A 13,746-nucleotide genomic window follows, 5' to 3' on the forward strand; every position below is an offset into this window, starting at 1 on the left:
GACAATGCTTTTAAAGTGAAACTACTCCACTAACCAGTCCCTACCAACCACCTGCGTTATGTCTTTTCAAGATTTTGCAGAATCTAGTATGAAGATACATGTAGATATGTAGCAATTAAGTAAGTATGGGTAAATAAGCAAATAATAGATATTGAATAGACAATGTTCACTGAGATACTGCTTTACCTTAATTATGATGCAATACAATAATTATTGTCACAAATACATGTATAATGAAGATCATGATGCCAGGAAAGGTGGTGTTCAATTCACATAGTGACATACCCAAATATCTTAAGATTGAAACTTGTTCAAGGCATTGACCAGCTTAAGTAATTATAAATTGAATTTACTTTCTGATGAGGTTGGAAGATAAAACATTGAGTATTATTTAAATTTCAAGTTGACTTGTGGGCACAAAGCAAGTCCTAAATATTTGGCAGTTCAGAGTTAATGTGAATTAGAAGTTCATTTGTATAAATTATAGTGTTTTGGCATGCTGCATTGCAGAGGTTTCCCCTCCACATAATGTATACAGTAATTTCAACAAATTGCTATTTACAGGGTGTCAAGTGGATAAAAGGGTCACAAAATAAGAAAATCTAGAAGTGGGAACAAAATAGCAGTATTAAATGGACATGCATCATTATAGTCACCATTGCGAGGTTCAAAATATTTGTTTTTTCAACATGAAGCACAAGTTTACAACATTTTTCTCTCTCCAGCCATGAGCACAAAAAATAGGAAAAATTCCCTGAAGAACAATCGAATTTTAAAGACACAAAAATATAGGAAATAGCAATAGCTCACATGCACCTTCATCAACTATCTAATGTGCAGCTTCCTACAGTTCCCCTATTATCTAACCCCTGATTTCAATCCATGGCGTTATAGTAAAACCTCCACACAAGTTGCTAGTTGAAACTAGTAATTAAAATTTAGGAACTGGTGAAGAAGAGGTCGTTAATAACGCTGGCATTTCTTATAAGGATTTTTTCTGTTGACAAGAAGGAAAGTAAAATACATTAATTTTTAAAATAACATTTAATAGGCTGTGCTTCCTTATGTTAGCTTGAGATTATTTACAAAACGAAAGGAATAGCGAACTCATCTTACCTTAGCAGACTTCAACTGACAGGGCCGTCTCGGCTGAACTCCCATCTCAATCGATCTACGACAACATTTACTCGGAAATCTGCCCAACTCAATATGCATGAAGCCGCCGACGAAAATTCGATCACAAGAGCGAAAGACTGTAAAGAAGTTTTACCACTGAAATACCGCTATTCTGAAAGAAAAAAGGTGTACACGATGCTGTTGCTAAAAAAATTCCTGGAACAAGTAATGGAACAAGACATCTTCAGCCGCCATTTTGTTTGTTATTCCGCTCCCTCGCGTGTCAAAAAAGCCTGGGCACAAGCAAATTATCAACCAATCAGACAAAAGTCCCCCTTGCTTGGCACAATAGTTTCAAAACTGACTTAAAATACCTCTTAGCGAATCAGAAGGCTGAATTTTGGACTAACTCACACTCGTGAGGGCATTAATTAAGCGTCACCCATGTTGCTTTGGCGAAAAAGCGAGAGCATATTATGAAGTTAAAGCCAGTAATGAAGGTGATGGTAGAGGTTGCCTATTTACCTAGTTAAGATTTCGAGTTGGATTTCGAGGTGGATTGCGAGTTGGATTTTCGAGTTGGATTTTTGGGCAGTAATTTTTGGCAGCGTTTTCAATAAATTTTCGATGGTTTTACAAGTGTACTTTGTCAGCGGTGTTGCTCATCATCTTGAGGTCTTTTCAAGATAGAGTAGAACGAGGATGGCAGATTGGTAACGGCAATCTTGTTTAATCTATACTAGTTTTGCATTCGTATTTGTATTTTTGACTGGAAACAATAGCTGACACTTAATTATGGAACCGTGAGCATGAGGGATTAGGGAGGCCTTGAGTCTCCATGGCGACGAGGCTTATAAATACCATAGTTACTTGAATGACGCGAACAAGCGTGCAATAATCGATAGCCAGGGACAAGAAGAAAGTTCGTGGGATGTGGAAAATTCTTTGAATGCTTTGCTGTGGAACGAACGTGGTTTGAACATGTGCTTTCGGTTGAAAGTATGATATTCAACCGCTTAAAAATGCAGAAAACAGAACAGTCATGGTGGAGGGGAAGGGGAAGGGAAGGGGGGGGGGGGGGTGAAAGAGGGAGGCGTGAGGGGGAAACTAGGAAAGCACTGTTAAGCAGCATTGGCTCCATTTGCTGGTATTCAAGATATGAGAAATTATAGGATTTATATATTTGCCTTTTGTTGTGTCTAATTCTTAATTTGTACCACCAGAATAGATATGTCAAGAAAAAATCATATACTAGATCTTACCTTCGATTTACGCCCGGCTATCGTATTTTTTTCTTTTCCCAATCTTGCAATTTTTAAAATGAGGAGCATGTAATGACTTCATTTAAGACTCCGTGTCTTGCCTCCTAATTCATATATGCCTTACATAGTGATGTCGCCGAATAAAAAGGCAAAACACTAACCCAACCCCTACAGGAATTCTTTTGTTGACTGCATTGCACTGGAAATCGACGAGAGGGTTCATGGACAAACTAGCCGATTCGTTACAGCTGAATTATTAGTAACCGTCTCGAAAAAACTAACTGTACCTCCCTACTCGGAAATACAACTCGAAATCCAAACTCGGAAGTTAGCTTGTCTCTTAACCTCTGGCAAGGTATTTTTAAGCTTATTTGAGCTATTTGAGGTCAGATCAGCATGAAGTTATCAACTCCGTCTTTGACTATCCCTTCGTGGTGCAATTCCATTCCTCTGATTGGCTACGAGGTATAAAAACCAGAATGATAATTGAGGATCATGTATTGTAATTACTTATGTCCATGAAACTACATAAATAAGTGAAAGAGGTTGTTAACTTTTACGTCAGATTGAAAATTTTATATTTCACTCTGGCAAATACAGTGGAAAAGACTCTATACTTTTCTTTAGACAGGGCGGAAAAGGTACGCCTCATACAATTTCTTAACGAGTCGTCTGCCGCCCCCTATCAAGAATGATGTTGTCATGTGTCATTCTATAAATGTGAGCCAATCAGTTTTTACCGGAAATTACCTGCACGTTGCAATTCAAGGAAAGACGCGGCGACAACAAAATAGTACTCTAGCTGGAATGTCTGCGAAGTCAGACTTTATCTATACAATCAAAGGTGTTTCTGCAAATCCCCCTTGACAGTTGGTGCGGTTTCTCTGTTCAAACCATCAAGGAACAAAGAATATCAAGGTAAAGTCGGAGAAAAAGCCAAATACTGCATGTTATCATCAGGCGCAATCGACAGTACAATGAACTTTAATTTATTTAAACTCGATTATTTGAGGTGCCAATAAAACATGCTAATATCACTGTAATATGAGGAAAATGTCCAGTTTTCCAGCAGCAGCTACTCAACTATCATTTTGTGAGAAGTGTGTCACTAAACCAGTTCAGCGCTTCCGTAAACAATGTCGAGTTTCTCTGTCAAGCTCGGCTGATTTCCTGAATGTGGCAGCACTTAAGTTCTATTCGGTTCCTTTTGGAACTTGTTGGTTCTGAATGTATTCCAAAGGACTTACCACAACTACAAACGTTACTTTTCGAGTCGGTGGAAGTGAAACGGTGCAATTTTTTCTAGAGTGTTCGTGACTCTAAATAACACTATTGTCAAATCCCGTAGGAAGTACACTATAATGTCTTCTTTCAGACAAACCATTCTTCGGATGCATTCTCTCTAACCTTCCTTTAAAGATTTTTGAAAAAAAAAATCTAAAGTCGAAGTAACAGCAGCTGTAAACAGAGCCTAAACGTCGTTCCTGTTCAAATCCTTCTCGGCGGCCATAATTTGATCAGTTGTTAACTGATATTTTTGTAATTCTGTAACCAATCGGAATTAGGTTGAAAGAGCTCTATTGTTATTTCGGCCAATCCAGATTCTGGACTACCGGCAGACGACTCGTTAGGAAATTGTATCAGGCGTACCTTTTCCGCCCTGTCTAAAGAAAAGAAGGCTTGATCGCAGGTTAACAAGACTCAAACTGGCATCGTTTTCATCTTGTGTTAAATGGTCGTCTTTAAACTGAAAACGGGGCTTTTAGTATGCAGGGGCCTCATTCTTGTTGCTTAAAGACGATATGTTTTATCAGAAGGGAACTAAAACACCTTTTCTGTTCATTTTTTAAGCTACCAAGACGCACACAACAAGGTCTGCTTTGCCATCATATCAACAACAAGATGGCTTGGAACCCAAGTTGACATGCTCTGCATTGTCTTCGTTGTGTTTGTCGTTTTCCTTGCTATTTTGACCAATAACGATTCAGGTAAGTTGGTTTATTTCATAGGTACTGAGATTATCTACGAAAATCATAGTGAATAAAATTCGTACTGATTCTAAACGTAGCCAATCAGGAACACGAAAGATTAAAATTCGTCGTCTCGACTAGGAGTGTAAATTTCGGATTTTGGTCTCACCTAAGGTGTTCTGGGCAAAACGCTATCATATGTACCCGTGAAGGTCTCCTTTAGGGTTGCGAGCGAAGAAATATGATAGTGTATATTTACTTTACGGGTCAAAAAAAAAAATCCTAGGCCACGCCCAGATTTGTCTCCTTTAGGGGGTTAATTTAAAATTTCCGACGAGCATCCCTCCCCTTTTTATATGGTAGTCCCCCCCCGCCCGGGGGGATGGACGGTCATCCGACAGCCGTTGCACAGCCGTTGCACAAAAACCACAAAATGGCTGAGGGAAGGTTTGCTTCTGTTCGCTCAGTTGAGGAATTTATTTTAGAACAAGAAAACAACAATTCCGCTCAAAAACCTGAACGAGATGTAAGATTGCTTGAAAGACTTTTTAAAACGAAGATCGAAGACAAGAAAATGGAAGTTATTCCAGCTGAATGAATACTAAATACATCAACCAATTTATCATCTCCGTCCGGGCTAAATACTTTCCTTTTTAGTTTAGTGGCTAGCTTGGAACGACAACTGAAAAAGAAGGGGTATTCCGCAAAAATAACAAACGACCTCGTATTTGAAAAAAACAGAGAGATTCTTTAATCCAAAGGAAAAAAAAAAAGTAGCAAGAAAAGGGAAATAAACCCAAAGCATTGATAGCTTTGACAAGCGAAGAATTAAAAATATTTTACGAGAAGAGTTTTCTCCGAGGCACTCTGGTTAAACAACACTCTTCACTTTGGACTACTTTGGAATATTTGAAACACAGTAAGACATTGTTGTAAATTTTATTAAATAAGTTGGCGGTTGGGTGATTTTAAACCATTTTTATTCGCTTTCATCGCCCCACTCCATTTGTGCGTAATAACTTTGTCTATCAAGAGGGTGTCAATGGGGTATGGCTATAGTCAGTAAACAGCTAAACTGAAATGCCATTTGGTCAGTTAACTGTTAGAAAAAATGGATTTAATCAATAAACAGAAAAAAAAGGAGATTATTCAGTTAATTTATATGATTTTAGGACTTTTATGAGCTGTAGATGGTCTCCTTTTGGAAAGTAAGCCATTATTGAAATAAAATCAGTCCAATGACATAATTTTGTTTACTGTAATGCATAATTAGTGCTCCGTCGATCTCCTTTGGACTGCTCAAAGTATGAGCGACGTTGAAGACCTTTATGATCATTTATGGCCAAAGAGGCACACTGAACACTAAAAATCATTTCTGGAATGTCACATTTACTTTCTTTTTTTCTGCAAAATGATACACAATTACCCTTCACTTGTGCTAAGGTCTGAACTGAAAACAAATACCATATCCTATATGAATAATGCTACATAATGGAAACCTGTCGAGTTGAAGATTGCAAGTTTTGGTTTATTTCTATTCTAGTGGAGTGTTTCTGGTATAATCCCCATGTATTTGGTCGCAACACATTAAACATTACATAAATAGTTGTAAGTGTTCAGACCACTCTGTTCAAGGTTTCGTGGCCTGCTGTGAGGTCCTTTGTGCAATATATCTTCTTACCTTACAAGTCCAGTCTAACAACTGCTCTAATTTGCCTCCCATGTTGAGTGGTCAGTGTATGAGGAACAGCTTGTCCATCCTCCTCATCTTCTTCAGCCTCGTCATCAGATAATGACAAATTGCAATCGGAATCATCCTCTTCCAAGTCTTCCAGAACTTCCTCTTCCACGTTCATCTCAAGGGGATCTTGTTGTCACTCAACACTGTATGCTGTATGCTTTCCCAGGTGTTTCATTGGGAGGTTTTGATTGAAATGATTGACTTGATTTATCACTACTTTTACTTCTGCTTGGATCTCAATTACAATGGTATTAGCAGATACCAAAGTGGTAATCTTTTCAACAACATGAACTACAGTAAAGGAAAAGTAGAGAATTTCAATGTCATATTGTAAGTCATATTTTTGATAGAAAAAAGTTGTGGTGTATGAGGCCACGTAAGCAAAAACAGCCACAAGTGGAGGGGACGTTGCCGAGTAACAAGCAGATAGCCTAATGAAGCAATTTTGGTATAAAAGAATGTTAACTTACCGTTCAGTTCACTACCGGGACTTTCGAGGAGTAGCGGGTATAAATGTCATAATTTGGCAGTCACTTGCTCCTGTGGCGCCTGTGGCGCCTGTGGCGCCAAACGAAACAATTTGAGCTCGAAGTTATTAACTCGCTTTCTCATTCACGCCGAGAAAACTCTCTACGTGGCGCTTGAAGTTGTTGAAACTGCTTAAATCATCCCGAAAAGAAATTCTTGAACGAAAACGTTTGATAACTTGCGAGTTTCGGTAAAAAGTATCCCACCGCTAATGGCTGCCATCTTTGCGAGGTTTGCAAAGTGGAGAGAGAATCGGAGAGAGAAGTCTGAGGTTGGTCATTAAAACCGCAGGCAGAGTGCAGGCTCAGAGCATGTCACGAAACAGGACGAAATAGAGGGTACAGAAGTCTCCAGAAGTGTTAGATGAGGTGAAAGTAAGCTAAAATTTACATCTCTACCTCACAAAATTTTGTTATTTATCCTAAAAAATCTGCACCTTTTAGTCATTATGTACCTCATACGCTAAAAAGTTGATCTTTTTGATCTCCGCGCACCGCGCACCGGTGGCTCAGTTGGTTGAGCGTCGGGCTGCCAAGCGGGAGCACGCTGGTTCGAATCCCGGCCGGATCATCACGAAGGATCTTAAAATAACTGAGGAGAAAGTGCTGCCTTTGTAATTTCATCTGCAAATAGTTAGACTTTCAAGTCTTCTCGGATAAGGACTATAAACCGTAGGTCCCGTCTCACAAATATCTTCTATGTTCATAAGTTCCCTGTGGGACGTTAAAGAACCCAAGCACTATTCGAGAAGTGTAAGGGATAAAGTCCCTGGTGTTGTAGCTGTCCTGTTCTCTCTAGCAAAAGTGGCCGGCTTGGCGGTGATGTCTCTAAAAAGGCTTGTGGTGTATGAGGCCACCAAAGCAGAAACAGCCACAAGTTAAAAAGGGACTTTCCCGAGTGCTGGAACACGTAGATGTAGATGTACGTTAGTCAATTCATATTTAGTTGTTTATAAGGTTACGACAGCCAAAAAAACGTCTTTATACGCTAAACAGTTAACCCCATTGACACCCTCTATCAAGTACTTCCACGAAAAAACTATCAGTACCTATGAAATAAACACATTACAGCATGGAAAATGCTTTGTACGATTTATATTCCCTCCTTGATTCGTATCAGAAAACTCATTCGTTAGCCGCGTTCACTTGTTCGTTTTCTGTTACTACTCAACTCGAAAATAAAAATCGTACACGCGCATTTTCCATGAAGTAGTCTTTATTTAACAGCTAAGCTCTTGAAAATTCTCAAAAACAGCTTACCAAAAAACTCTCATGAACAATTAAACAAGACGCTCCACAATTATTTAATTCAGAAATATTTACACCTTAACCCGCTTCTTAAAATTAATCAGTGCTTATGCTAACCTATTTCCGGTTTCATTTAAGGGCCATCTGCCTTGTCAATCGTGTACGTTTTGTACCTCGGTATCGATACATGGCAGTTTACCGTCATAAAATGTTCGGAAGTTGAGAACTACATGACATCAGTTGAACGAATCATCACTTACACCCACTTAGATCAAGAACCTGGATACAACACCAATCACCAACCTCCTGATAACTGGCCACAGCACGGTCAAGTAAGCATCAATAATTTAGGACTTGTCTACTACGAAGGTGGACCCAAGATACTTAAAGATTTGACTTTCACCATCGACCGCCATGAGAAGATTGGAATCGTTGGTCGCACAGGAGCAGGAAAGTCGTCATTGGTCGCAGCTCTCTTTCGCATGCCTCAACCGACGGGTGACGTCATCATTGATGGTGTCAATATTGCTGATATTAACATTCAAAGATCTCGTCAAGCCATGGCAGTCATTACCCAGAATCCTGTGCTATTTACCGCTTCACTTCGTATGAACTTGGATCCTTTTAAGGAGTACCAAGACAAGGAGCTCTGGGATGTCCTAGAAGAAGCGGGTTTGAAACCTATGGTAAAAAAGTTGCCTCGGCAACTCAGCGAAGAGGTTGGAGAATGTGGAGCAAACTTCAGCGTTGGAGAAAGGCAACTGTTGTGTCTAGCTCGCGCTTTACTGAAGAGGAACAAAATCATCGTCATGGATGAAGCAACGGCGAACGTTGATCACAAAACGGACCAATTAATTCAAGAAACAATCCGTACGAAATTTAAAGACTGTACAGTCATCGCAATTGCGCATCGATTGAATACCATCATTGATTATGATAGAATTTTATTTCTAGAAAACGGACGAGTCGTGGAATTTGACAAGCCTACAAAGTTACTGGAGAACAGAGCCGGTCAATTCTCCAGGCTCTATCACAGTCACGACATCCCTGGTTCTGAAGATGACGAGTAATGATAATTTAATTGTTTTAAAGATGCTTATGCTGTTTTTACCTTTTTTTTTAGAAGAAGAGGAGTAAGCCGTCGCCTTTTTCCGTAACTTAGTTTCACTTATTAGCCATTTTGCCCTTTCAGCATTTACTAGAGGTTTTGTCTCTCAAAATTTGCACATTTGATAATGACGTAAGATAGGTGCGAAAGGCTAAAAGTTTAAGAGATTTTTTTTTACCTTTAAATATTTCTTAAAATGTTCCTCGCAAGTTTCAGTATCCACGAATGGACCAAATAAATTTAATCTCAATACCTTTCTGACCTTGGGTGAGGAGATTTATTGACCACGTTGGAAATTCGAAAAAACAAGATGATTGTCGTTTACGGTTTTCAGTTGTGGCCTTCACTGTAATTAAGTAGAAGGCCACTTTCAAAGATTCGTTTTAAGAAGACAACAGCAGTGTTAAGACTTGATCTCAGCATCCTCCACTGTAGTGTCGTGTATTGTTTAAAAAGGTCGACTGCGTTGTGCGAATTCCGTGTAATTTTTTGAGCAAACGTTTATACAAATCGTGCACATGTCATGTAGTATATGACTTTCATTTATAAAAGTGGAGCCAGTGTCGTTTTCTGTCAGACAGTGTTGCTGTTCTTCATCCATCAAGTTGACAGCTTTCACGCTAACTGATCGATGCGTTCCTGTTTAGTTCTATGCCCACAAATAAAGCTGGTTTTAGTGACTTTTGAACGGACATAGTCTGATCTTGTCATCAGTTCTGATGGTAAATTGAAAGATGTTTGTAAGATTAAAGTAAATGAGACAGGCATAAAACACGTAAGACCAGGAGCCCATGTCAAGGAGCGTGTAATGAGTTTCATTGGGCCTACGGAACGGCGTTTTTACAGACCGAGTTATTTTTAGATAGATTTTTCCGTGACACAGAATCTTTCCTGCAGTTAATCACAAGTCTTGCATGAGAAATTATTACCTATGTCATTGAGAATGGTCACTCTTGCAGGCCAAATCTTCTTTCTTTAAAGGAGAAGTTCACTGGAAAAAAGTACTTTTCCCCCGTCTTCGAGTAGAAAGCTAGCGTAAAGATAATGTACTTCCCGAAGTTTCAGCTTCCAAAGAGCTTTGTAACCTTCAGGGGCACCCAACGACCCGATGTTATTAAATCCTTTGTCAAATTAGTGTTAAATCTCGCATGATCGAGAAAGGAGAACTGAAGCCTAAATTCAAGCAAGTTTTTGTTATTTATATTTAGTTATTATACTTTATGAAACAATGCTCGCTATTTTTTTTCCTCTCAAACAATTTGTTTCACGCCAAAAATCTAAGGCTTTTACTGCTTATTTGGTTCTTGTGAGGCGGCTCGGAAAGCTTGTGTCAGCGGTTCGTATTGAAGCTTATGACGTATGATATGGGGAAGAAAGTAAACAGCTAGACAGCCTTGCATGCACGTGCAGCGAGGTACAAGGCGAAGAAACAAATTTTGCGAAGGGAAGGACGACTAGAGGGTCCACAAATAATATTCAACTCCTTTAGGTATTGTGTAAGTTTAGTCCATTTTAAATTGACAGAACTCACTCGCCGACGTTGAGAATCGAATGTCAAAAACACGAACGTAAGCTTATCAGCCGAGCGCACGTGACTGCAAAACACTCTGCAAATGTACTGAAAATGTCATGTGTTTATTCTTTTGGACCATTAACAGAAAGCATATATTTTGCAGAGTATAAATGTTTTTTTCCTGATCCTACACGTTATATTCCGCAGATCCGCTTTGTTTTGCAGAGTGAAGCGACTTATGATCGAAGTGCTAAGATCGCACCTAGGTCTCCATGATGCCAGATGTCAGATGATAACAGAGGAAATAAAATTTTTCAATCTGCAATGGACTTTGGCTGACTTTTTATTTACCCACAATATTTTCCGGTCTTACGTAAGGAACCCGCATAAATGTAGACTCCTTAGCTGTAGTGCATCAATTCAGATCCCTCGGTCTCATCATGGTGTATTGCGCGACCTTTGACTGCAATAAGAACTCACAATTTACTACTGGTATATCGTATCATTGTTTTCCAAGTGACCCATCTATCAGAGAACAGGGGTTGGCAAAAACCTCCCGTGCTGATCTCGTTATTTCTAAACACTCAAGGTTGTGTTCGAAACATTTCACGCCCGATTGTTACAGGCGTGACTTAAAGGCAGAACTACTCGGCTCCAAAGCAAAAGCCATCTTGAAACCAGATGCTATACCCTCACTATTCTCACATAGACCACCACCCAAAAAACCAAGACTATCGTCTGAAAGACGTTCTTTGGAGAAAACCATACAAGAGGTAAGAGCTTTGTCTTATCAGCTATTCACTCTGTAGGGCTAATATATGATGGAGCTGTTTCAATTTTGTGTAATCAAGCCTCGATACATTCACTCTGAGGATGCATGACTCCTAAATATACCACCATGAGATGTGTAGTTTCCCCGGGGCCAATAATTGGAAAAAAAATAACAACAATAAGAAAAAAAAAAAAAAGACGCACAATATTTTATTATTTAAAATGTATTTAAAAAGACGAGTTAACTTGTATTCTTTACTTGAAATCAAAATTCGACTGTTCCAGAAAATGACATCAACTGAAATTTAATTTCAAAAAAAGATTAAACGAAGACTTATCTGGAAATTTGGAGGTGTAACACAGTGTCCAAACTATGTACGTCCCCAAACGTCAACATTTCTCATACAAGGGCATGGTTGCACGCACCCAGCTGGCAGCCCTGGATCGCAATGCAAACACTGGAAGAGAGCAGGCCACTGTGACAAGGGGTGCCAACCAAGGTGAGCTTCAGTACAAGCTTGCCTTTCCCAAACACACCAAAGAGTGGATGGCAAAACCAATTGTGCAAAAGACAAGCAGAGATTAATATCTGAACCCTATTCTGGACGCCATTGTCGACAGAAAAAGAAAAAAAAACCGCGAAAGGAGTGCAACACTCACAGGCCCGCACATTCCTAAAAATATCGCTAGCAGACCTTGGTCTCCCAGAGCAGATGTTATTACTAAGCTTACAACAAGATTTTCAAACAATTAAACTAAAATGCACATTTGATTATGCGACAAATGCAGATTGCATAAAATCAACACTTGAATTCAATCAAAAAACTGTTATTTTACATGGAATTGCTTTATCACAGAGACTTTATCTCAAGGTGTTTTAATGAAACCGCAATATCCTGAGTTGCATTTCTATTGTATGGAAATATGTAGATTTTAAAGTATAAGTAGAAGTAGAAATGTATGGTACCAAATGGTATTTTTTGTCTCTCTACAGTACTTATGAATACTTATGAATACACGAACTTAGGAATGTACAATTTATTGCATTGGATAAATAATTTCAGATACCATGACTAGAAATAAGATGTGATTAATAAAGAATCAACTCGGAAGAGAGGGGTAAAAGATTTGGCGTTTGGGTAGCTACGTTTTCTGCCAACGAAAGTATCTTAAGAGCCGGTCTCTGTAAGATCCTCATATCGAGTTTTGCCCACAAAATTGATTTCGCTCATAATTTTCCTGTAGACTTCTTTAAATAGGTATATAACAAATATGAAACTAGTTTGGGGAAATTCGCTTCTGTAATTTTTTTTTGACCAATTTTCTTTCGGCACCGCATCGAGACCTGAGATGCTCGTGAAATATGCGAATTTTGTCAAAATTCAACCGATTGCTCCGGATAAAAGAGCGCGTCCCAAAGCCCGACGTCCAATTTACTAGTTATTTCAACTGAACCTTTATCTTTAAAATAATACAGGTTAGAATCATGGACACTTTTTCGCATAGAAAATCGGAGGGAACACTTAGCCCCTTAGACCCACCTAGCGAAACATGCGATTTTAGCCAAATTCAGTGGATTAAATCTCAAAAGTGGCTTACACTTACTGGCTCTCCTGCATATCATTGTGTAGTTCCATCCTTCAGCTACTGAATTGTGTTAAATCTTTTGGCCCCCATTCAGTTTCGGTCCAGGGGTGAGTGGTGGAACTTGCCCTACCTAACCATTTCACCAGCGTTTCTCCATCGCGAATGTCCAGAAGGATTGTCAGAATAGAAAGCGAGAAATCGGGTATATGCCACTCGAAAATTGTCCATTTCTAAAGACTGCATACTTTCAATCACTGTTTCCCATGTGGCTATGGTTTTAACCCAACGAAGAAGGGAGACAAGGCGATGAACGTGGACTTACTTACTGCCCGCCATGTTTTTGGAGGGATTTGTGGAAGTTATGGAATCTGGAATCCAGAATGCGGAAATCTTTCAAATACTCACCTATTATAGTATTCCTTTTTTATTTACCGAAAATCATTTCGCATTTACAATATTTTTTTATCTGTCACTTTGAATTATAGGATATTAAGGAGGACTGAATCTTAGAACTCTTCTTAGTCTGATCTAAGCAACGGGGATTGCCAATCGAGACTTACGCTGCTATCATGTGTCTCAATCCAAATATTGAGATACCTGAAACTGATAAACTATGTTTCAAGGGAAATTTGCGTATAAAAACTCGCTGAACAGTCCATTTGTGAAGTGTCAATACGTCATTTTAAGCTTATCATTCCCTTGATCAATTATTTTTTAAATAAACAAACATGCCAAAAATATACATAAATTTATCTAACATGTAGCGAACTAAAGAATGAAGTTTGTCTTTTATTTCATATAAATCTTCCATCAATACTATCACAATATTTTTCTTAAAAGAAACACATTTATGTTTTGAATACGGACGTTAAAATTTAAAAGCAGGTTATACTATCATGATTT

General features: G+C 38.8%; 1 protein-coding gene across 1 annotated transcript in view; it reads left to right on the plus strand.

Annotated features, from left to right (window-relative positions):
• Nucleotides 1-10,812, plus strand: part of LOC138060454 (ATP-binding cassette sub-family C member 4-like) — a 24,091-nt gene extending 13,279 nt beyond the window's left edge. Inside the window, exons 5-6 of the mRNA XM_068906228.1 lie at nt 4,230-4,366; nt 8,003-10,812. Coding sequence (XP_068762329.1) covers nt 4,230-4,366; nt 8,003-8,934 — 1,069 coding nt within the window. The 3' untranslated portion in view covers nt 8,935-10,812. The remainder of the gene's footprint in view (nt 1-4,229; nt 4,367-8,002) is intronic.
• The last annotated feature ends 2,934 nt before the right edge of the window (nt 10,813-13,746 follow it).

The sequence above is a fragment of the Montipora capricornis genome, chromosome 8 (assembly GCF_036669925.1).
Source record: "Montipora capricornis isolate CH-2021 chromosome 8, ASM3666992v2, whole genome shotgun sequence".
In the NCBI taxonomy this organism is placed as follows: Eukaryota; Metazoa; Cnidaria; class Anthozoa; order Scleractinia; family Acroporidae; genus Montipora; species Montipora capricornis.